A 26,652-nucleotide genomic window follows, 5' to 3' on the forward strand; every position below is an offset into this window, starting at 1 on the left:
ATGCACTTAATATCAGAATCCTGTGTCTTAATAATGACTATTGATTTCTGAGTCAAGACTGCAAATGTATATGTAAATGCCAGTGTCATTTTTCCCTATCTGTTTTTTGCATTTATTAATTTGTTGTAGACTTTGATCTTTCTCTTTGTGTTACTCTTCTCTATTATTTTTTTCCCCCCTCGCGTTATGGGCATCCTATTTTCTGAAAACTTTCCTAACAGGGTCATGGTGTTTTGGCTGGAATGTAAGCTCATGCTGCATAATAATAATAATAATAATAATAATAATAATAATAATAATAATAATAATAATAATAATAATAATTATTATTATTATTATTATTATTATTATTATTATTATTATTATTATTATTATTATTATTTAATTTTGTCAGCACCATCTTAATCGATATTATGATTTGCCTTTTTCTGTCTCATAATTATTATCGTTACAAGTCAATCGGGACATCAACGGAACACCATGGAAAAATATGAGAGAGAGAGAGAGAGAGAGAGAGAGAGAGAGAGAGAGAGAAGGCGGAAAGCAAAGGACAAAAGGACAAAGATTATGAAACGTCTCTGGGCAGATATGTCATCACTTCCCTTAAATACTAACACTGACTTTGCGAGTGTCTTTCTTGGTATGGACATTCTCCTACCTCCTGTATATCATTCTGAGACTAATCTCTCTCTCTCTCTCTCTCTCTCTCTCTCTCTCTCTCTCTCTCTCTCTCTCTCTCCCTTTAATTCCGTTTTAGACCATCTGACCTACAAAAACCAAGACTAGTATAGAATCTAGGGGTTTGCCCATTTAACGAAGATTGACTTCATTTCTTGTCAGTTAAGTCGTAAGTATGAAAATGTTCTGAGTTGAGGAATCAATGTTTTCTGTCACCATTTGCATTTCTTCTTTATCGCCTTCTAGTAGGTTGGGGCTTTGCTATTCCAAACAAAAAGCATCCTGATTCCTTTACTTCTCAACAATAAACAAATCCGTAATTGTTCTTCCATGGGTTTTTCCTCTTTCTCCAGCTCTGTCCGTCTGAACAGTAGGAAACATGGCGGCAAAGAACGATGAGTTGACATCCTGAAGGTTTTTGTTAAAGTAAGTTTCGAGAACTGGCCATATGGACGTGTGCGATAAAAAAAAAAAACAGGTTTCACACATTTTTAGTAAGTATTTTCAGGTAGCCAGTTCGTATTGTGGCGTCATATCAATGTAAAATTTACTTTATGAATGATTAGTCGGCCTCTGAGAAAGCATCCGTGAATTCTACTAATCATTCCTCTTTATGTTTGCTTTTCTGCAATCTTGTGCTGGGGGTTCTAGCAAAGCATCTGAAGCGAAAAGAACACTGCATCGAACGCCTTCCTCTAGTTTTCGTTATCTGCGTCTTCGCCGTCACTGTATTCTAGTCAGGAAGCAGGCCAACGACGTCATCGTTATTCGCAATTAACCGCAACACTCACTTTCACACACACTCAGAAAGGCATTTCCTTAAATGTAGATAATGAGAACTCGTCCCATGAAGTGGGTTTCATTTACTTCGTGGGGTACGGGGTAACAATGTGTTCGTCAGTTCTTATGTACATTCGCTAAAAATGTATGTCGATGGTCATTGACCTCCAATAAATAACAGAGGCTGACGGCACATAGAGTGCCATGAACATCAGTCAGGCAGAGCGTGGGGCTTGGAAGCTTATACAGACAGACAGACAGGGAACAAACTTATGAAATTTAATGTATATATGTATATATATACATATATGCATATATATATACATAAACACACACACACACACACACACACACACACACACACACACATATATATATATATATATATATATATATATATATATATATATATATATATATATATATATATATATATATATATGTGTGTAATGTGTGTGTGTGTGTGTGTGTGTGTGTGTGTGTGTGTGTGGGCATATAACCGATGCCGCTCTAGCCCCATTACTAGTTTTAAACATTTGAAATGAAACCTATAACATTTTCGACTGTCTTTTTATATTTTAGTTGCAATTCTTCGCGGAATGAAACTATTCGTAAGCATGAGTCACAAACCACTATTGAAAGTCCCAATTGGCAACCTTCCTCAGTGCAGCGAGCGTCCTTTTCCTCATTTCCTCTTTGTCCAGATATGCGCAGTTCTTAGTCGTGCCCTTTCGTGGTCTTAGCAGAGAGAGAGAGAGAGAGAGACAGAAAGAGATAAAAAGCCAAAAGAGACCAGTAAATTATTTTGTTTCTGAAAATGAAGGGACGGCATCATCCGTTGCCAAAAGTCTCTTGGTTTCATTTAGTGAAGGGTATGATGAATATGGCCTGTCGCCATACCTGAGCTTTCCCTGAAAAAAAAAAAAAACTCATATTAAAATGAAAGGACTAATATCTTGCAAGACATTTTGATCAAAAGCATAAGGCCGTGATAGCGGCATCTTTTAACTAGCAAGAAGTCGACACTGAAGTGTGGAACAATAGAATCAGATGAAAAATGTCCGATAGCATTCGTTCCGTCAGTCTCAAATCTCACGGACTCGCTATTCGGTGCCGCTTTTGCTATTAAGAGAGACTAACACTTCAACATTCGACAAGTCCTTTGAGGGCTAGCAGTAAAAGCATGGAATTTAGACTCATGTGAAACAATATCAGTTTTTTTGGAGGAAGTATATTATTTGACGTCAAGATTGTTGTTATTAAAGTTGGACAACTAGGTTACAAATGACGGATCTTTCCTAGATATTGACCCCCAAGGGTTTTAACCCGTTATGTACCCACCTTTGCGGCGTGTTTAGTACAAGTCCGTTGGGGATATTGTAAAAACATAAACAAAAGACTGTGAATATCATAAAGATGATGACCCCAAGAAATATTAGTCCTAGATAACGAGCCCCGAAAACCCTTGGGGGTCACATTCTGGGAAAGATCCCAAAAGACTAAGGGGGTGGAAAAAAAGTTAAAGGCAGTGAAGAATGGTCCAGCTTTGCCCTGGTGATAATGCGGATCAGCCTATGCCAGATGGTGTCGTCGTGAATTAATTTCGCAACCGTGGACGTCTGAACTGCTGTTGCAACAGGAGAAAGACGCTGAAGTTTGTGAGTCACTTCACCTAAAGGAAGAGAGTTCGGAGGCGACAATGACAACGACGCCCGTGACGTTGTCTTCTCTTTTTTTTTTTTTTTTTTTTCGTCTTTTAAGGTCAGAGGAACAGACGCCTTACTCCTACGTCCGGCATTCAAGAGTCCATTTTAGTTTTGAAGGTCCTTCTGACTGAATCCGTAAGGGTACTGGTAATCGGATTTAATTTAGCAAAATATCTTTAGGTATATTTTTCAAAGGATTAGCTCACCAGATTATGCTTAATAGCGGACTAAAGGCGTTGAAATTAGCCGGTGTCTTGACTTCTTTTATTACAGGACCAGCACGTTAACAATGACTGATTACTATTCAGCCAAAGTCGTGACTCCCACTTGTACTGTATATGCCCAATAAGTCACTTCTTCACTTACCACATAATCGCACTCAGTAGGGATCCTTTGTTAATAAAAAAGGTACTTGTAAACAAATTTCAAGGAAGAGATAAAGAACACAAAGTAGAAAGTCACAAGTACTTAAGTATAGATAGTGAAGTTAAATAAAGATAATGAGGAGGTAAGAGAACACTTGGAAAAGGAGGGTTGATGTTGTTGACAAAGCCATGCATTCAGTAAAAGATCCATGGGCGAAAGAATAGGAAGAAATTACCTTTCAAAAGGAGGTTTGGATCAAAGATAACGTCAGAAGAGAAAGAAAGACGACGCCGCTGGGAGGAACATTTTTGTGAGGTCGTGAATAAGAAGTATGAGAGGGATCATTTGATCAATAGCCTAGATGCGCTTATGATTTAATTCGTAGTTATTGAAGTGGGATCCATAGTAAGACAACTTCGATGGAAAACGCCAGGTTCTGACAATCACTGCAGAGATTATCTTAGCCGAGACTGAAATGATTTCTCGTATACTAACTTGACTTTTGCGGAATCTGGAGGGAGGAAACAAAGCCTGATTATTTGGAACTGGAAATCATGGCAAAGGTTCCAAAGAGTAGTGACCTGACAGATTGTGGTAACTATAGTAGCACTGACCTTATGCAGCTAGTAAAGAAAATATTCAATCGGCTTATTTTCAGTAGGATGGAGAAAAAACTTGATAATAAACTTAAAGATGAACCTGCTGGTTTTAGAAAATGGGGAGTTGCACAGATTAAATATTTGGGTGCTATTTTGGCTTGTCATCTGTATACGCGTCACCTCCGAGGCGCTATTACTAAACATGGCGGAAGCTCAATGGGACTCCGTGTTTAGTACTAGCCCGTCGGGGATCAAAGATATCGTTTATTAGTGTAATTTGTCGACCACACAATATGGAAATGGGTGTATATAATACTTTGATACCCGAGGGGCTAGTACTAAACGCGGCGTCCCATGAACTTCCGCAATGTTTAGTACTATAATACCGCGGAGGTGACGCGTAGATAACAAGCCAAAGTAGTACCAGTATTTGTGTTAGGACATATCGTGCAGCAGTGTACGGGAATTTAAAAATCCTCCTCTGGTGACTTTTGTTAATTATGAAAAGACCTCTGACAGCGTCTATACACCGATGTTTTGGAAGATCGTTGGTCACTATGGCAATCCTTCTAAATGTGTAAGACTAACTGAACGTTTTCTGTAACCAAAATGGGAGAAAAGTTAATGGGGTCTTGTCAAACGAATTTTCAGTAAACTTTGGAGTGCCACTATAGGATGTTATTCAACTTTACTTAATATAATACATCATATATCTAGGAAAGACGGGACTCAAAAAAAAATCTAAGAAAAACAGAAATTAAAAGGAAAGAATATGTACAAAGAGGTGAAATAACAGTAGATAATAAAATGATTAATAAGACTTAAATATTTTGAGCACTGATATCCAGTGCAAGTTCTTTTAAGTTGAAATTTAGTGCAATACTAAGATAGGTAAATCAAACAATTAGAGGCTGGATAAGATTTGGAAATCAAATAGACTAAAACCACATCTGAAAATAAGACTAGAGTACGATCTGTATTGCTATACAGACATGAATAAAGGTGTGACAACGAAACGATATAGAAAATATTTTGTCTATTTTAGAATAAAGATTTTAGAAGAATATTAGAAGTCAGATGGCAGGAAAGGGTGAAAAATGACACCATAAGGTAGGCCTAAATCACCAAAGTTTTGCATGCATGTGAGATAATGATGGAAGGGAGATGGAGATGGCTTGGACACGTCCTTCGCTCAGTCCCAGGGAGACAGGTCAGCTGGGCTCCTGTGGACACCTGAAGATCTGGAAGACCCAGACTTACTTGGATAAGACATATGAAAAGGAAGGCTGGAGGAGAGTAAAAATTTGTGGACGATAAAGGACAAAAAAAGACATGAGTTCCGGATTTTCAGTAGGTCCTTTTTCATGTTTGTGTGTGTGTTTGTGTCTGCGTGTATGTATACATATATCCTTCTTGGCTTAACAAAGACAGGTTTTATTTTTGATTCCGTACTCTCTCTCTCTCTCTCTCTCTCTCTCTCTCTCTCTCTCTCTCTCGCGTAAATCATTGCGGTGGTTAGCTTTTTATCTGAATCTGCTAGTTCATATCCGCCAGTTATGTGTAGGTCCACGTAATGTATCGAGATTAAACAGGAACGGATGAGTCCGAACTAGCTGTTTGGATGGTTTCGTGGTCAGTCCCTGTCCTTCCGTCGAACTGGCGTGAAAATCGACACACAGGCAGAGATCATGATTCAAAAAAGAACAGACTAAAGTTCTCCATCATCAATGGACGGGGCTTTTATTGACAAAATAGAAAACGGTGCGACATCGTACAATTTAACGTAATTAATCATGCTGTTGTTGGTCATGTGTTACGTCTCACTTCTTTTCAATATAATTGATTAATATAATAAGGATATTAATAATCACCATACTGATAATATTGGTAGCAGTAGTAATTAAGGGATTATTGATTCCTGAACGCCACATCTCCAAATAAATTGTTATATTAATTCACACATTCTCCGATTCTTCTTTACCGCATAAAGTTTTTTTTTTTTATTTTCTGTAGTGTGGGTGATTAGGGATGAAAATATAGAGAGAGGATAGAGTACTGAATTACTCAGGTGTAGCCTGAATATCTCTAGAAAACTTACAGGATTGGCCATGGTAGAATTAGCTATAAACTGATTGGCATACGGGGTACTGATGCGGTCCACTTTTTTAGCTATTTCATCTTTGTCCAGCTGTCTAATGACCAAGAGCAAGATTTTAAAATGAAAACAACAATAATAGTAGTAGCAACAAACTTAGCTACAATGGTCCATAATCTACCAAACCTTTCGAATGTCAAATGAAATTGTAACCACTATATAGTTTTTGTCTCTCTCTCTCTCTCTCTCTCTCTCTCTCTCTCTCTCTCTCTCTCTCTCTCTCTTAATTGAAAACGATGGCGGAGAGGGACGAGTTTCTTGTTGGTAAACAAAGAATTTTTCCATTCCCTTGTTCGAAGCGGAAAAAGAAAAGAAACCTGTTCTTGTCTGTGGATATGACGAAGTCAATAAGGAGAATAGAAGGAACCATGACAAAATGATTCACTTCCACGTTTTTGTATAATTCTAATTATCATATATCTAGTGTAAAGCATGATTCTTTCGTGCAGTATCAGTGATTTCTGGAATGCATTATAAGATGGTGTAAAATGAGAGAGAGAGAGAGAGAGAGAGAGATTTAAATGCAGAATAAAATGACATGAGAGAGAATGGATAAAATGATGGGATACATTTTACCAAGTAATATTCATTTTCGGCGGTTGTGTCAGCTAACAATCACTGCTTAGGTTAACAGAGGCATACTGGATTTTTAGGAAATGCGCCCATGCCGTTCACTCCTCGTCCGGATCGGGGATTGAACGTAGGTCTGTTCAGTTGCCAGCTGAACCCGCTATCACTGGCACTGGGAAGAGAGAGAGAGAGAGAGAGAGAGAGACTCTCAAAGACTAGGTTTTCAGCTTCGAACTACGGATTTGGGCGAGATAAGAACGAGGGACCTGTTGGAATTGAGAGAGAGAGAGAGAGAGAGAGAGAGAGAGATAGCGGTAAGGGAAATGGCTGGCAGGGGGCGTTATGGCGGGGCCTTCGGCAGGGGGACTCAGCCGAGTCGACTGACACCGAAGCCAGAGGATGCTGGGGACCATAGCAGGGGAATTATCGGGGTAACTAGAGTAGCCAGCGCAGGCAGGTAGGGCAGTCTGGGACGCTATCATACCTTGTTATCCTGTGCCGTGGAGAAATTCAGGATGTTTCCAAACTCGTCCAAGTGATAACAGCCAAGCGCGAATGACAACAGCTATTCCTAATTCACAGAACGGATGGTGCTCAAATTGAAATCTCTCTCTCTCTCTCTCTCTCTCTCTCTCTCTCTCTCTCTCTCACGCGAGTGTGTGTACGCGTGTTTGTATGTGCTGGTTATGTATGTAGGACAACCTTTCACGTCAACACACTGATGGTCCGTACAGAATAAAACCCGTATAATCTTGACAATTAAAGTAAATAATTTTTTTGTCTTTCTTAAATCCTCTTTATTAAAATGAAAACCAGTCCAAATGAATCACTGTCAACATGACCCAATAAATGAAGACCACAGGCACCCTTTCATTCGAATCTCTCGCTGTATAATAAGACTGAACTGAAAAACAAAAAAAAATAAGTGCCAAATTTGCTGGGCAAGCTTTTGCAACACACATTGGTAATGCGACAACAAATAAACATGAAAAAAATGCGCCGAAGACACTGCGCAATCGAGTTTTCTGTACAGCGTATAATGTATGAAACTTTCAGCCACGGCCTGTGAAACTCTTAGCCGCGACCCATGACACGCAGCCACGGTTAGGTGGTGGCCTCAGCCACGGTCCAGTGGTGGCCTGTTGTTGGTACCTACAGCAGTGCCAGAAGTACAATTATGGCTAACTTTAACCTTAAATAAAATAAAAAAACTATTGAGGCTAGAGGGCTGCAATTTGGTATGTTTGATGATTGGAGGGTGGATGATTAACATACCCATTTGCAGCCCTCTAGCCTCAGTAGTTTTTAAGGTCTGATGGCGGACAGAAAAAGTGCGGGCGGACAGACAAATAGCCATCGCAACAGTTTTCTTTTACAGAAAACTAAAACTGTCGTAAGAATTGTAGTAAATTACGAATAAACATAATTAAATAACAAAAACAGAAAACAAAAAGCAAGTAAACGAGAAATATATTTCTATACCAATGAACATTAAAGATTTCTTCTTGAGATAATTAATATCTAATCGATTTCTGAAAGGCTTTACACATACATACATACATACACATACATACATACATACATACATACATACATACATGAAAGCAAAAGCATGAAAGTTATATTCCACCAAACAATAAGGCAGTTTGTAATGTGATAGTATTTCCTTTTATTTTCTTGGGTCCAAATTCTTCTTTGAAAAGCCGATTTTTTCAGATTGTTTCATTTTGTTAATTGTATACTACAATACTGGGATTATGATGTTAATTATTGTCTGTTGGCGAAGATGCTTTTACACTGAGTAAACTAGTTTTACTTATCGTTCACTATTTTGCCATCCTATATTGTTCTTATGAAACAAAAACTTCGAATGAATGAGCACACACACACACACACACACACACACATACATATATATATATATATATATATATATATATATATATATATATATATATATATATATATATATATATATATATATATATATATATATATATATATATATATATATATATATATATATATATATGTGTGTGTGTGTGTGTGTGTGTGTGTGTGTGTATGTATGTATGTATGTAAGTATATATATATATATATATATATATATATATATATATATATATATATATATATATATATATATATATATATATATATATGTATGTATATACTTATTTATTTACTTATTTATTTATGTATGTATGCGTGGATGAGTATGAATATGGATCATCCATCAACTTTAGTGTTTATTTTATAGGTGGCCAACCCCTCCTGCGTCAAACGACGAGGACGAGTACCGAGTCTGTTGGGAGGGGCACGCGAACTATCTCGTGCAGCAAGTGGCGAGGATGGAACAAGACCCAGCCTCCGCTGACGTCACCGTCGCCACCAAGGGCTTCACCCTGCCCGCTCACAGAATAGTGCTGGCTGCCGCCAGCAAGTTCTTCAGCTCAGTGTTACAGGTACAGTCCTCCTGAATTTGCCGAGGAAAATTGGCTCATGTATGTTGCAGTGGGTTATTCAGACATCTTCTTGTTTAAGTAACCATACTGTACTAACAAAAAAGATCAACAACAAACAAAAAAGATCAACAACAAACTAAATTAATGAACAAAAAGAGAAATTATGGAATGCATTCTTATTCAGAGGTTATTTTAAAAAGGAAATAATTTTGTTAATCATTAGAAGTAAGAAACCAATAATTTTATTCTCGTTCAGATTCTAATTTGCAAGTATCTCTTTTACTAAAGGAGTAAACCTCTTTATATAAAGACTATGAGGTTTCATGAACGCCTCGGTCTTATATTTTCTCCGTAGTTGCTGAATCATGTAACTGGAGACTCTTTGATATAGCGTTATGCGTTTGTTAACTGCGGTCAGGATAATATTTTTAATTGTTAATAAATTTATGAAATACGCCTTTGGAAGACATCTATGTTAAAGAATGCACACACCCACTCACACTCACCCAAAAACACACACACACACACACACACACACACACACACACACACACACACACACACATATATATATATATATATATATATATATATATATATATATATATATATATATATATATATATATATATATATATATATATATATATATATATATATATATATATATATATATATATATTTGTGTGAGTGCAAGTGGGTGTGTGCACGCGTTCACACAGATTTATTCCAAAGTCGCATTTCATAATTTTGTGAATAGTCAAAATAGCATCCGAACTGCAGATAAGTGATGCATAACGCTTTTCCAAATTTTCCCTGGTTAAATGATTCAGCAAAGACAGAAGCTGCGAACGCGGTGTTCAGAGGCCTCATAATCTTTAGCTGCAAAGGTTTGATCCTCTAGGGAAAACAGATACTTGTAAATGAAATCAGAGTAATTTGAAAGCGAACAAAGTTATAATTCTCTTAACTCTAATGACTATAAGTTTATTTTTAGTTTTCTGTCAAAGAAAACGATTGAGATGGCTATTGTCTGTCCGTCCGCACTTTTTCTGTCCGCTATCAGATCTTAAAAACTCCTGAGGCGAGAAGGCTGCAAATTGGCATGTTGATCATCCACCCTCCAGTCACCAAACATACCAAATTGCAGCCCTCTAGCTTTAGTAGTTTTTATTTTATTTAAGGTTAATGTAGTCATAATCGTGCGTCTGGCACCACTATAGGTGACAAAAACACAGGCCACCACCTGGCTGTGGCTGAAAGTTTCATGGGCCGTGGCTGAGAGTTTCATACTGCTGTATACGCTGTACGGAAAACTCGATTGCACCGAAGAAACTTCGGCGCATTTTTTACCTGTTATTTTAAAGGAAAATCTGAATAAAAAATATAATCTAATTTCCCTTTTTTGCATAATAATTTAGTTTGCTGTTTCACTTTTTTTGTTATCATTGTTTATTCTTTGTCAGTTTGTTTATTAATTCGCCCGTACTTTAAAGGGACTCGAGTCCCCTTCATCTACATGTAAATGAGAACGTCCTTAACAAGTAGGTCGTGCAACTTACGACTTCATGGTCTTGACATTTGACACTTCTAGTGCCACAGGATGTTTTCCCTAAAGGGAACACGCTTGCTTTTTGTTCCACTTTATTTTTGTGTCAATTAAGGATTATCTCTTCAGAAAAGTGGATGATTTGACTGAACAGCTGACTCCATTATAATAAAATCATGATCTTTACAAATTTCAGTGAACAGTTGTTAGCTGTTCAGTTGTTGTTGACTTTGATTTTTTTCACAATATGTGAACATTTCTACAAAGAATCCACTGCTGCACTTCTTTGCACGAATTCAGTTTAGACGGTACGTTTTCAGTATACGTATTCACATGTTCGTATGTAATAAGTAAAAACACACTATCATTCTCTCTCTCTCTCTCTCTCTCTCTCTCTCTCTCTCTCTCTACACACAGAGCACGGCTTGCAAAAACTCTATGGTCAGAGTATTCCCTATTTCACTTGTCCAGTACAATTTTATCTTCACGTTGCCTGTTAAATTGAAAATTTTAAGGAATGAAGTAAATAAAAAATCCAGGAGGAATAATTTTTTTCTAAATCTATCCTAAATATATATATATATATATATATATATATATATATATATATATATATTCAAATATTATTATGTATTCAAATATTCTTATATATATATATATATATATATATATATATATATATATATATATATATATATGTATATACAAATATATATATACTATATGCATATACATACATACATATATATATAGTATATACATATACAGTATATATATATATATATATATATATATATATATATATATATATATATATATATATATATATATATGGTGACCAATTAAAGTGTCTGTAATGATAAATCTACTCAAAAACGAATATTCTTTCTTTACATTCTTAGAATTAAGGATTAATATTAAAAATGAAAGGGTAGACATATCACAAAAAGATTCACTCTATTCTCAAAAACACGAATAGTCACCATTTTAATTAAAGATACAAAACAAAAGGAACAATTAACCTCATAGTATATCCATTTCCGTTTAACACAGCAATTCAGTCTTCTTCATGTTAACAGAGCCAGTCACCATTCCCTGAAAAATGGGCATCTTTCATCACTTGATTAGAGACACCATGCCAATTTACTCAGTGATATTTACGGCTAGCTAATTCAGCCATTCACCGTTCATGTGATCTCAGTCTAGTCGCTTTACATTCCTTAAATAAAAACGCATTCTTCTTCTTTTCATATTACTTACATAGAAATAAATTCTTCTTCTTTTCATATTACTTACATAAAAATAAATTCTTCTTCTTTTCATATCCATTAAATAAAAACACATTCTTCTTCTTTTCATATTCATTAAATAAAAGTACATTCTTCTTCTTTTCATATCCCTTAAATAAAAATACATTCTTCTTCTTTTTATATTCCTTAAATAAAAATACATTCTTCTTCTTTTCATATCCCTTAAATAAAAATACATTCTTCTTCTTTTCATATTCCTTAAATAAAAGTACATTCTTCTTCTTTTCATAGCCCTTAAATAGAAATACATTCTTCTTCTTTTCATATTCCTTAAATAAAAATACATTCTTCTTCTCTTCATGTTCCATAAACAAAAGCACATTCTTCTTCTTTTAATATCGTTAAATAAAAATACATTCTTCTTCTTTCCATATTCCTTAAAAATACATTCTTCTTCTTTTCATCTCCCTAAATAAAAACACATTTTCTTCTTTTCATCTCCTTAAATAACAACACATTCTTCTTCTTTTCATCTCCTTAAATAAAAATGCATTCTTCTTCTTTCCATATTCCTCAAATAAAAACACATTCCTCTTCTTTTCATATTCCTTAAATAAAAACACATTCTTCTTCTTTTCATATCCTTAAATAAAAATACATTTTTCTTCTTTTCATATTCATTAAATAAAATTACATTTTTCTTCTTTTCATATTCCTTAAATAAAAATACATTATTCTTCTTTCCATATTCCTCAAATAAAAACACATTCTTCTTCTTTTCATATTCCTTAAATAAAAATAAATTCTTCTTCTTTTCATATCCTTAAATAAAAATACATTCTTCTTCTTTTCATATTCATTAAATAAAAATACATTCTTCTTCTTTTCATATTCCTTAAATAAAAACACATTCTTCTTCTTTTCATACCCTAAAATAAAAATACATTCTTCTTTTCTTATTCCTCAAATAAAAACACATTCTTATTCCTTTCTTTTATCCTTAAATAAAAATGCATTCTTCATATTTTCATATCCTTAAATGGAAACACATTCTTCTTCTTTTCACCTCCTTCAATAAAAATACATTCTTCTTCTTTTCATATCCTTAAATAAAAATACATTCTTCTTCTTTCCATATTCCTCAAATAAAAACACATTCTTCTTCTTTCTATATTCCTTAAATAACAACACATCTTCTCTTCATATCCTTAAATAAAAACACATTCTTCTTCTTTTCATAATTTTTCTTCTTTTCATATCCTGGAATAAAAATACATTCTTCTTTTTTCCATATTCCTCAAATAAAAACACATTCTTCTTCTTTTCATATTCCTTAAATAACAACACATTCTTCTTCTTTTCATATCCTTAAATAAAAATACATTCTTTCTCTTTTCATCTCCTTAAATAAAAATACATTATTCTTCCTTCCATATTCCTCAAATAAAAAAAACATTCTTCTTCTTCTATATTCCTTAAATAAAGACACATTCCTCTTCTTTTCATGTCCTTGAATAAAAATACATTCTTCTTTCCATATTCCTCAAATAAAAACACATTCTTCTTCTTTTCATATTCCTTAAATAGCAACACATTCTTTTTCTTTTCATCTCCTTAAATAAAAATACATTTTTCTTCTTTCCATATTCCTCAGATAAAAACACATTCTTCTTCTTTTCATCTCCTTAAATAAAAATACATTCTTCTTCTTGTCATCTCCTTAAATAAAAATACATTCTTCTTCTTTTCATATCCTTAAATAAAAATACATTCTTCTTCTTTCCATATTCCTCAAATAAAAACACATTCTTCTTCTTTTCATATTACTTAAATAACAACACATTCTTCTTCTTTTCATATCCTTAATAAAAACACATTCTTCTTCTTTTCATATCCTTAAATGAAAACATATTCTTCTTCTTTTCATATTCCTTAAATAACAACACATTCTTCTTCTTTTCATACCCTTAAATAAAAATACATTCTTCTTCTTTTTATATCCTTGAATAAAAACACATTCTTCTTCTTTTCATATTCCTTAAATAAAAATGCATTCGTCTTCCCTTCTCATGTCCTTAAATAAACATACATTTTTCTTCTTTTCATATTCCTTAAATAAAAACACATTCTTCTTCTTTTATATTCCTTAAATACCTTAAATAAAAACACATTCTTCTTCTTTTCATATTCCTTAAATAAATAAAAATACATTCGTTCTTCTTTTCATATCCATTTGAATAAAAACACATTCTTTTTCTTCTTTTCATATTCCTTAAATAAAAATGCATCTCATTCTTTCCTCCTCCTCACTTCCATATTCCTTAAATAAACATAACATTTTTCTTCTTTTCTTATATTCTTCTTTAAATCCAAAAAAATACATTCTTCGTGTTTTAATATTTTTCCCTTCATCTTTACATTAAATAAAAACACATGTTTTCTTCTTCTGATTTTTATATTCCTCCATTCCTTAAATAAAAACACATTCTTCTTCTTTTCTCCTATTCCTTAAATAAAAACATTCTGTCTTCTTCCTTACTGGTGGTCTATTCATCTGCAAGAGTACACTCCAAGGCACCTGATCTTTCACTCCAGACACTATCACAGTGTCCCACTTTCACCTCGTTCCGTCCGGCCAACATCCAGTGATCGTCGTTCGCGACGCTAACCCGAGACACCTCAAGTTCGTCATCAACTTCTGTTACAACGGCTCCGTCACCATTCCTGCGCAGGACGTGAACCATGTTGTCAAGGTTGGGAACTTCTTTCTACCATCCCTCAAGATCCTTCCTTTGTCCAGCAAATAGAGGTTCATAAATAGATAGTTAATAAGTAGATAGACATGTAGATAGATAGACTGATAAACTGTAAGATGAGATAGATAGATAGTCAGCAAGCTGGGATAGGTAAACATTGATGTCTGTCAAACTTAATCTTCAAACTAATATACTTATAATGTTAAACGGATAAGTTCCCAGCTTAATAGACAAATTATAGAGAGGCAGATAAGGCACAAACTTGAACAATTTGATCCGTTCACGCAAATCTTTAGTTTTATTTTAAATAAAAATTGCAAATGTATAATACAAAATCAACTATCATAGTTTATATTATATATACGTGTGTGTGTATGTAGTTATGTCTATTTAAAAGTGCATGTATATTGGTAGATCTCTCTGTTAAACTATAAAATTAATGGCATTAATGTTTAGTAATTTAATTGACAAATTATAAATACAAAATATAAATAAAAACAAATTGTACGGGCCAGCCCCGTGAGAGCTGATGATCAGCTCAGTGGTCCGGTAAAACTATTTTGATAATAGTAATAATAATAATAATAATAAATAGTGTACAAAGACTATTGAATAATGCTGTTGAAACTTCAGTTGGCAGACGACCTCGAAATCTGCGGACTGAGGGTGTCCAGCACATCGGGGAGCAGCCCCCTGCCCCCGACGTCCTTGGCGTCATTGCAGCCGCCCTTCAGCGCTCTTCGCCAGAGGCTCTACCGGCCGCCCTCTCCCAAGAAATTCACTTTCTCGCCGATCCCGGTGTCTTCGCATCACTCGTCGTCGCATCAGGGGCCCGAGGATCTGCGGGGCGAGAAGAGGCACAACAGTTCTTCCACTTACCATGAGATGCATGTGAGGAGATGCCCTACTTCATTCGGGATATGCGTGTGCACATGCACACACACATATGTGTGTGTGTGCGTGTGCATGTGCCTATCGATTCAGCACATAAATTCACACAAACTTACGTACACAAGTGTGTTTGTCATATACAATCAGAATTCCATAAACCTGTAGCCTATATATGCAAATGATAACACTGCTATACTTCTTTAACTCATCAAGTAATGATGGATTAGGTCACGGGGAAAGCTTTGATCACAAATACAAATGGAAAGAAAAAGAGAGAGAAGAGAAAATGCTTATAATCACGGCCGTTACGACATCCAAACGGAAGGCCATTTATCTTATTGTCTCTTTCCTGTCCGTTATACAGAGCCGAAAGCGCTTCAAGATAGCCCCGATACCCGTGGGCAAGGAAGGCGAACCGCCGCACTCCTCCGCTTCGTCCATGTCCCCAGTGCCACCGGGATCTGCCCCTCCGAATCTGCCTTCCACTTCCTTCTTCGGGAGGAGTCACCCGAGTCCTCCGAATTCGGCTCCGCCAAGGTCCTCACCCCAAAACCGTTCCCCGCCGAGGCCTGATCTACACGGCTCAACTGCTGTAAATTTTCTCTCCTTTTTAATTTTCCCCCTTTAGTAAATTAACCGAAAAGGGCAAAACTACATTTACTCAGTATAAAAATAAAGTTGTTGTTTTGACTAAATCTAAGAAAACTACTACATTTGCTTTGTACAAAGAGAATTCTTATACCAACTGAATTTGATTAAAACTCCATTTGCCTCATATAAAAAGGTCTTTCATCACTCAGTTTGATTAACAGTATTTGCCTCGTTTACAACAAAATCTCTTTATATTTACTAAATGTAAGTAAAATATTCATTTGCATGAAAATATTTTATGTTGACCAAATTTTATTAAAATTACTTTTACTCAGTATAAAAAAGAATTTAAATTAACTTAATCTAGGTACAACTACATTTATTTAATACAAAAAATTATTAAATCACTAAAAGTTCGTATATTTACTTAATCTTTATAAAACTATCTTTACTTTGCATAAAAAAGATCCGTTGAAAAATTCTAAGTAAATCACGTTTACTTTTTTAAAAATCTTATATAAGTTTACTTTTAGTAAAATTATATCCAATTTGTATTACGAGATTTGATATTTACTAAATATAATTTAAGCTCTATTTAATTTGATTAAGAAGGGATTTTAAAGTGACTGGATTTCAGTGATACTACTTTTGTTTTGTGTTTAAAGATCTTATACTGGCTACTTAAAAAAAAAGCTTTTACAGTGCATAAAAGTATCCTAATTTTAGTGAATGGAAGTAAATCTTATGATAATTGAATCTGCGTAAAACCACCTTTGCCTAATATTAAAGATTCCATATTGACTGAATCTAATTAAAAATAGATTTCTTTTGTACATCTAAAAAACCTTATATTTATTGAATCTGAGTAAAACTATTTTCGGGTATTATAAAAACTATCTTCTTATAACTCCTGATCAGAGGCTAACTATATTTGCCTTAAATAATATATTAACTGAATCTAAGTAAAACTACATTTATTTTGTGTTAAAAGCAGAAACACGTCTGACGTTAACTAAGTTCGAGTAAAAATACATTTGATTTTTTTTTAAATGTACAATGCTTTCTGGAAAAAGATCATGCTAGATTGACGTTAATAACTGGTATTGCTGACTATGCATTTAGAGTTAAAATTTTAATGGCAGAAAAATTATACTTGCATGTCAGTATGAATTTTATTTTTATCTAATCATATAATCGATGGTTTGTACAGCGTTCTCTCTAAGTATGTGTTAGGGATCTTAGCATCAAAAACTGTCTTTTTCATCTTTGTCATGATCGTTTTTTTCTGTGTTGACGATTAATGAAGAAAATTGTAAGCCATATAAGACATTTTGTTATCTACACAATGTCTCATTGCCAAATTTCTTCCTCTCCCAACTTTGAGATGCTACTTCGTGTCAGTGAAATAAGGCAAAGGCTATGTGATTGTTTAGTTACATATAAAACGTTGCAGTCCATAGCAAAACTGGTCATCTTTTAAAATCTTTTGACAGGACGATGAATCTCCTTTGAACTTGGCGTCCCCACCACAGCTTCTGGAGAGCGGCGCCCCCCTCCCACTTACGACAACCCTTCGTTCCAATCCCCCTTCCCCTTTGGAGAAGAGGGACCCCCATTCGCCTTCGTCTATTCCAGTTCCGAGCACCCCCAACAGCTTGGCCTTGGCCCTGACGGAACCCCTGACGCCATCGACGCCAAACACACCAACGACGCCAAGCTTGTTCAATGGAGGTAAGACGTAAGAGAAGCGAAGTCCACAAACAAGCAATCAAGCTTCACGGGACTTTCGCAATGTTTGTCCGCAATTATCTCGCACGTCGTATTGTTTATCTCTCCTTTTGCCGAAAAACACCGCGAGGTTCAGTGGCCGTATATGGCGCTAACATCCTTTTCTCCGTTGTCTCCTTCAGACTCCAGTAATAGCAACAGGATGGGGCTCGGATGTAACGCGTCAGGATGCAGCACAGGATCCCGGGTACTGCTGTGGCGGTTTCTGTTAGATCTGCTGCACAATCCACATTACAGCCCTATCTACATCCGCTGGCTAGATAGACCAGCTGGAATATTCAGGTAGTTATGTATTTACACATCTCACTCACGCTATGTGATTACAACAGTTTTACGTAACACTGAAGAGTATTCGCATACCTAATTACACACACACATATATATGAAATTAGATATATATATATATATATATATATATATGTGTGTGTGTGTGTGTGTGTGTGTGTGTCAGGACGACCTAAAACATGTAAAAATACTTCTAAGATAACTTGCTTCATGGAAGTAGCCTGTGGATCATATCAGTTTGTTAATAAACAGTCTGGACAAGTGGAAAGAATGGGAGACTAGACTGGTCAGAAGGGCATATGAGGCAAATGTCAGGTAGAGGTGAAAACCCCTAGTATTTTGTAAGCAAGGAGGGAAAACCAAGTAGTGCTAAAATACAGGATAGCGGACGTGCTAGAAAGATGGGCCTTTAAAATCTACAGTGAGCTCAGATGGATGTGAGAAACAGACGATTGGTTACATAACCTACTGACAATAATTATACACACGGGTTCAATTTTTCAATCACCAGCTAGACGAAAGTGTAGTGACCAGTCGTTGGAACAGTATTTCTCTGATTAGCCTCTCTTCAGGGAAGTCGGTCATTACTGGAAATATCCGTATGTCCTTTGCAATAGACTCAGGTCTTAGATAGTGAAATCTAACGAAGATCGAGAAGAGATAAGAGAGAATATTTAGACAAACAATCTGATGATGTTAACAAAGCCATGTATCCAGGAAGAGACATTGGTTTTGAGCCGACAGAATTATTAATATGATCCATCTACTGTCAAAAGGCAGGGTGGGCAAATGATAACAATAACAGAAGAGAGGCAACGTTGGAAGGGACATTTTTGTGATGACAATACTAAGAGATGTGAGGGGGTTACTTTCACTGATATACCAGAAGCTGAAGAAGACTTTAATGTGCCAGTGAATGAATTCACACTTTTTGAAGTGAAATCAATAATAAAGAAACTTAGCAGATGAAAAACATCTGATTGTGATGGAATCACTGAAGAACTTGCTTTACCTGGAAGTGAAATAACGCCTCGTATACAAACTAGTTTGCTTTGTGGAATGTGGAATGAAGAAACAAAGCCTACTGACTTGGAACTGGAAGTCGTGGCTAAGGTACCAAAGAGAGGTGACCTGACTGAATGCGGAAACTATAAGGCGTGGCAGTTGCTGTGGTTATAATGAAAAGTCTAAGAATATATATTATATAGGCTTTAAAACTGAATTGAACAAAGCTTCGAGTTGAACCAATTGGTTTAACAAAAGGTAGGAGCTGGATCAAAAATTAGTGTTCGGAGTGGAGAAACGAAGGAAATTCGACAGACTCAGAATATGCAGATGATGGTATTTTAATCGTCAAAACCCCAAAATATTTATATAGCTTGCTTAATAGGATGCATCGTATCTCTAAAGAGAGAGTACTCAAATATAAGACAACGTAATTGCTGAGGATAGAGTACGCACAAAACCCGGAATAACATTAGATGGACAAAAAGTTACTTAGAATAAATCCTTCAATTTTTTTTTCTGATATCCATTGTAGGTTCTCTTGAGTTGGAAAATGTAAAGTATACCTTAGTTTAACCAGACCACTGAGCTGATTAACAGCTCTCCTAGAGAGGGCTGGCCCAAGGATTAGACTTATTTTACGTGGCTAAGAACCAATTGGTTACCTAGCAACGGGACCTACAGCTTATTGTGGAATCCGAACCACATTATAGCGAGAAATGAATTTCCATCACGAGAAATAAATTCCTCTAATTCTTCATTGGCCGGCCGGAGAGTCGAACGCGGGCCCAACAGAGTGCTAGCCGAGTACGATATCGACCCGTCCAATGAGGAAGTTCTTTAGTTGGAATTTAGTGAAACACTAAAAAAGGAATGTGAAAAATCGGCAGTCTGAATAAAATTTAGAAATCAATTAGACTGAAACTGCATACGAAAGTAAGGTTAGACATAAAGTCTAACACAATCTGTACCGCTACATGAACATGAATCTTAGTATAATGATGTAAGTATGCATAAAAGATTTTGTCGATTACCGAATAAAGCTTTAAGAAGAATATTTGGAATCAGATGGCGGAATAGAGTTAGAATGATGGTTTAAGAGAAGTCAAGGAAGTTCCAGAGGTAGATGAAATAGCGAGGAAACGGAGATGGAGAAGATGGCTTAGACATGACCGTTGTTCGCACTAGAACTGTGCGTGACGTGTCAGCTGGTCGGGCGCCTGTGGCCATCAGAAGAGTTGGAAGACCCAGACTTGCTGTGCTTTGATGGGAGCGAAGAGGCAAGAGGTTGGAGTTAAGCGGAGATTTACATATATATATATATATATATATATATATATATATATATATATATATATATATATATATATATATATATATATATATATATATATATATATATAATGTGTGTGTGTGTAATCAGATGTTACGCTTCCCAGGAAAAAATCTGATTCCATGTTCTCAGTGAAAAAAAATTTATTAATGTAAAGATAAATGCCTATTGAGAGTGTCTTTATCATAAGTATACATGTTTGTACAATTAAAACTCATTACTCTTTTTTCTTTTTTAAGAATAATGGAATCCGACATGGTAGCCCAGCTCTGGGGTATGGCGCGCAAAAACTCCAACATGAATTACGAAAAGATGTCCAGAGGGATGAGGTAAGGGAACGGTTTTTGATTTCATAAATCTTAACTCAATGTAATCCCAAGCTAATACCCGTAGAACATTAATTACATTGCATTTCTTCTTACGGATCGGGCTTTACAATCTCTTGTCATTTTTATCATGATCTGTTAAACGCTCGGGTAGTGTTCAATGCAAGAAATGATTGTACTGCATTGATTCGAATGTTCTACAGCTGTCAGAATCGTGGATTAACATCTCTCTCTCTCTCTCTCTCTCTCTCTCTCTCTCAATAGTGAGTCCTGTAACTGACTCATTGTAAACATAGAACCAAACATTTCATGTTTGCATAGAATCGCTCCTAACCCGACAAATTGCTAGGTATAAAGTTAACTTCAGCTAAGGAAGTAATTCTGTCAGCCGTTTCATCACTTTTATACTTGTATGTGCTCAGTATTGAATTAGAAACTATTCTCATTAATTTGGAAAAAAGCTTTCTTGGAGATTTGGTTACATCCAACTTTGTTCATTTTTTTAATATAATTAAATTTAGATATATCGTTCAATATAAACATAAAAATGAGTGACATCATGTCAGTTAATGACAGAGTGAGAAATATGACCATTAATAGACGAAATGAGTCAAACAGAAACACGGGTATGTATGTGTGTGTGTGACCGTTACCGTTGGCTATTACCAAGATCTATAGGTTATATCTACCGACCTTGGCTGTTACCATTTTCATACTTGCGCATTTTATCGCGATAGTTATGATCCACCACCTACATAATATATTTCTTTAATGAAATAGAGATTTGTACGAAATCAAATGTACCGCATGCCATTATGTATCTCTAAAGTATTCCCTTTATACCAAGCGTTAGCATTCTCTAGTTCAGTGATTCTTAAACTGGGGTCGCCAGAAGCTTCCAAGGTGGGCGCAAGCAGGGTTGCCAGATGGTACCTATTATTTTTTTATTTGTGATAATTGCAAAATTGCCAAAAACATTATCACTGCTTCCATATATTTTCTAATTATTATCTCAAAACATGCCAAAATATAGTTTATGGTTGGTAAAAATTTCAGGGGTAGGGAGGCGTGGGATCCACTGTATACATGAAATGCAGAGGGGCCGCAAGGCAAAAAAGTTTAAGAACCACTGCTCTAGTTGTTGTTCTGACATATTACTTCTCTTCCTTCAGGTTGCAGTTTATCACCTCCGTAATTAAGCTCCTCCCTTCTTCATTCTTTTTTTTATCTATTTATTTATTAATTTACTAATTCATTTTTAGCCTAGGCTAGGAAAGTGCATATACTGTAAGTAGGCAGTTCAGTTGGCCTTCGTTGTTAAAATATTATTATGGCGTCTCTCTCCCCAACAGGACCTACTACAAGAGAGGGATCCTGTTCCACATCGATGGCACAAAACTCATTTATAAGTTTAACACAACTGATCCAGAGATACAGCAGCGCATGCGCTACTACGACTTGACGCTCAAATCCCAAGGAAGTAATGATGTCACTAATGAACAAGCAAACGACCAGGTAATGAACGCATTAAAGGGAATGTGAATTTGTTTATCTGTAATCTTGCTATTTAAAATTCCTTCAGTAAAAACGTGTGAAGTGCACGAGATAGCTGAGTTATGGATCTATTTCTAATGCCTGCATGTGGAAACAAAGGCAAAACTGGAAAATGCAAATATTAAAAGGACATAACATTACTTACTATTCCTGAAAGCTTTATGAAGGGTTTGGTAAAGTAAGCCATAACAGAAAGCATGCTAAAGGAAGAACAGCGAGCTTTCAAGCACTGTTGAAGGTGCATGGGGCAGATTTTTTCGTGGTGGAGAGTTCGAGATGGGTATGGCTGCCCAAATTCAAGTTCGATGACTACAAAGGCACCGAGTTTCATTTTAAAGAGAGGATGATCAAATTATTTTAAAAAATGCAATTTTCAATGTTGAAGAATTAAGTAATATTTTCAAAAGAAAAAGTGAGAGAGGTGGCCCACATGAATTTGAAGAAAAAATTTCTTTAGGACTGACAAGATTCTATGCGGAGGACGTTGGGAGTGCAGGGTCTGGGCTGCAATTTCTTTTAGAAGCGTTTAGAAATTAACGACGAAAGAGAAGTTTATGTTAGTGTTTCGCAAAAGCTGAGTGGTCTGCTGTGAAAGTATTGTTGGTAAAATATAATTTACGTTATGTTTTCATGACTATCTGCGATGTCTAAGAATGATGATAACGGGTATTCAGAAAAAAAAAAATAGTACAAATGGGAGAACAGAGATTGAACGAAAGATGAAAATGCTAATGTATAGAACCAAAATTTCGTTCTCCGTGACAAAGAAAAGTTATAGAAAACTGTGAGGTTTACTGGTGTTTGCGCCAAGCAACCTGAAAAAGAATAGTATCAATAGAAAAGGCTACAGTATTAGATAGGACCCAGAGCGATAAACTCAAGAGTGAACTTGACTGAATACTTTGTAAGTTTAGCACTTTCTTACACCGTCCATTTTTTGTTCTGCATCAGGTAGAGTGAAGTAACGACTGATTTCCTTAATCTCACTTAACAGATAAGGACTTTTATGAAACATACTGACAACTGTTATTCACAGACACTGACAAATAATTTAACACTCAGATAATATATATATATATATATATATATATATATATATATATATATATATATATATACATACAAATATATGTGCAGTATATGTATGTATGTGTATATATATACAGTATATATATATATATATATATATATATATATATATATATATATATATATATATATATATATATATATATATATATATATATATATATACTGGGCCTCAAATATGTCAGAATTAGAGTCGGCGGTCATTTCAGCAAATTTTACATTGCTGGCATTGCCTTTCTAAATGACTTTGTATTTTCAGCATGGAATTTCAAGCCAGGTTTCGCCCTCAGCAATACCCAGCAACTTAAACCTGTCCAACTTGCCAGCGATTCCAAGTTTACCAAATTTACCTGTTGCGGTGACGTCGTCGTCTGCTACATCTGCAATCGACAGCATCTATAACAGTCATTTCCTTCGTGATCTTCCGCCGTTGTCAAGTGGTCTTCTGTACGAGCCGTACATAACTTCATTTCTGTCCAGAGCATCTCAAAGGGAACTCTTTTAGGAGAAGAAACAAAAGATGTCTCATATCGGTTTTAAGGAAAACATGCTACACCTGGCTGAAAAACATACTCTCTACCGTGGCTCTTGAAAGCAGCCTCAGTATATTAGTGACTTTTTATTAAGATGTTGGTTGAATGAAGATTTGGAAGTTTCGTGGTTTGTAAGAGGACTTCCTTGTGTATCAGATATGTTTGTCTAGATCTGTCTCGAGTTTGTCAGTATATTTCAAGTCTAGAAAAGTCTGCTTGTATCTAAGTGATCGTCGGTAACAATCTATGTAAAGATAAGCTAATGCCGATAGTATCCATGTTATACGAGATAAACTTGATAAAAACGCGAACTGCGTCATCTGTATCTTATCTTTCAAGTTCACTTCATATCAAGATCTCCATTGTTTAGTTTAAGTTTTCGTTTCTTTGTCTGTAGAGAGGATAAAGGTGTTGACTATTTATTTGAAAACGATGATTTCCTTCAATTTCAGGACGCTGTCCTCATTTTGTAGCTGTGAACTCGAAAATTTTTCAGACAATCTAAGATCTCTACTTACACACTTAAGCTTGTATATATTGCATCGTTAATTGAATACCATGTCTTTAGAAGAAATTCAAGGATGAAGCTGTATGACATTAAATCTGGCGGACCTTGTTATAAACTGTGATTTCTCGGAAGCACAAGTTTCTCTCTCTCTCTCTCTCTCTCTCTCTCTCTCTCCAAGGCTCGTTGGGTATTCAGCTCAACTGTGGTTATCGAGTAAAGGGAAGATTTGGCAAATAGCAGGAAGATATTTTGGGGTAGTTTGATGTCAACACTTCTTTTTTCTAGCATTATGAAAGCGATTTAACTAATTATAACTGTGGTCGAGTCGAGTTGACTCAAAGCAGGATCTCCATGTGACGCACGCTTTCCTCTTCTTTTCCTTCTTGTTCAGGTTGTCCGAGGTAGCCTACATAACGCTGCATGAGCTATCAGCAAAATCGTAATTTAGGACAAACCAGTCTCATTAATCAAGACTTGGAGTTTGTGGCTTAAAATAGTATTCATACTTACGTTGTCTAGTGAGAATTTGTATGACACCACCTGCATTGGATGATATTTACTCCCAGTCTTTTTCTGTAACATACTGCTTCATTCAGCTTGTTCCCACGATTTTTCTTCGATTGATAATGGCGGTGGAAGAACCGTTGTCAACGGTAATGAAAGCGTCGCATAAATTGAGACAAGTTGCCCGTCTTTGCAAACTTTTGATATTAGAGTAATAAATAAAGCGAATTTTATAGATAAGATGGGAAGTGGCTCTAATAGAAAAGAACATGATAAGTATCTTGGTAATGATCTATAAAAAATAGTAATGAGTAGATAAAGAATAAAATGAACATACCTGATTTCTTGGTAATGACATGTTAGGAAACCTATTTTTTTATATAGAAAATTCCAACCTATGCCATCCTGAATTTGTAATGAATTCCTGTGGGGTAATTTTTATGCTATGATATGTACTTAGTAGGAAAGAAGAATTACACAAACTGAATGAATACTAATGAAATCAGAGTCATTCACAACGAGGGTTCCTTGTCAAGGAGAAATTTTAAACCTAGTGGTTTTTGTCTGTTTCTATGAAACGAGTCATACATATGTAGTTGCCAGTTGTTTTCAGAAAGAGTATTCTAGAGGTTGATGTGGTCTCTCTGGAAACATTTGGAAAGAGCCCCTCAAGGGAGTGTGGTATGCGTTCTGACTTATAATATATATCATTTATATAAGTAATAATGTATTTAATTTTATACAAATTTTCATTCGTTTTCCACGTGCTCTTTATTGGATCAGAATCAACACCACGGAGGCCTATGGTGTTGAGTTCTCTCCGCACTTCTGAACATTCCATGGACTTTTTCTGAGGAGTGAGTGTTGATAAGTCTGTTCGATGAGCTTGTACGGTTATAGACTGCCCTGGGATTTGGAAGTCTGTAATGATATCCCAGTTGTTTTGTAGCTTTACAAAAACAAATAAAGTATTAGTCGGAATTCTTCTTATTTAGTAACATTCAAATGCTTCTCTAATTAACTATTTAGTTTGGTTGTTTAAAGAAAAAAAAATAGCGAGGAATGAGCATAGATGTCGGGAATTTCCTCGACAGACGTCACTATTTTCTTTGTGCCGATAGACTGCATGATCAACCCACGAACTACGAAAGTGACTTATGCTAAGGTCACACATTCACGTATCAAGGCACGCATGGCCACGCGCGGCCGAAAATTGTGAAACGTGACCAAATGCAAGGTGAATAAGCCTCGCCCAACTGGATACACGACATTGGCCGATGTGCGTAGAACAAGCGTATTATACTGTAGTACGCCGCAAATGTGCGCACTGCGTAAGCGTGACATGATGTTTGCCGGAAGTGGCCAAACAAG

General features: G+C 35.5%; 1 protein-coding gene across 1 annotated transcript in view; it reads left to right on the forward strand.

The window, feature by feature from the left end:
- The window catches only part of LOC136841676 (uncharacterized), a 39,719-nt gene extending 13,457 nt beyond the window's left edge, over positions 1–26,262 (forward strand). The window contains exons 3-11 of the mRNA XM_067108866.1: positions 9,115–9,319; positions 14,740–14,871; positions 15,508–15,765; positions 16,130–16,357; positions 17,850–18,087; positions 18,267–18,426; positions 21,007–21,096; positions 22,446–22,608; positions 23,996–26,262. Of these exons, the coding sequence (XP_066964967.1) occupies positions 9,115–9,319; positions 14,740–14,871; positions 15,508–15,765; positions 16,130–16,357; positions 17,850–18,087; positions 18,267–18,426; positions 21,007–21,096; positions 22,446–22,608; positions 23,996–24,241 (1,720 nt within the window). The 3' untranslated portion in view covers positions 24,242–26,262. The remainder of the gene's footprint in view (positions 1–9,114; positions 9,320–14,739; positions 14,872–15,507; positions 15,766–16,129; positions 16,358–17,849; positions 18,088–18,266; positions 18,427–21,006; positions 21,097–22,445; positions 22,609–23,995) is intronic.
- Positions 26,263–26,652: the final 390 nt, after the last annotated feature.

The sequence above is a fragment of the Macrobrachium rosenbergii genome, chromosome 9 (genome assembly GCF_040412425.1).
Source record: "Macrobrachium rosenbergii isolate ZJJX-2024 chromosome 9, ASM4041242v1, whole genome shotgun sequence".
Taxonomy (NCBI): domain Eukaryota; kingdom Metazoa; phylum Arthropoda; class Malacostraca; order Decapoda; family Palaemonidae; genus Macrobrachium; species Macrobrachium rosenbergii.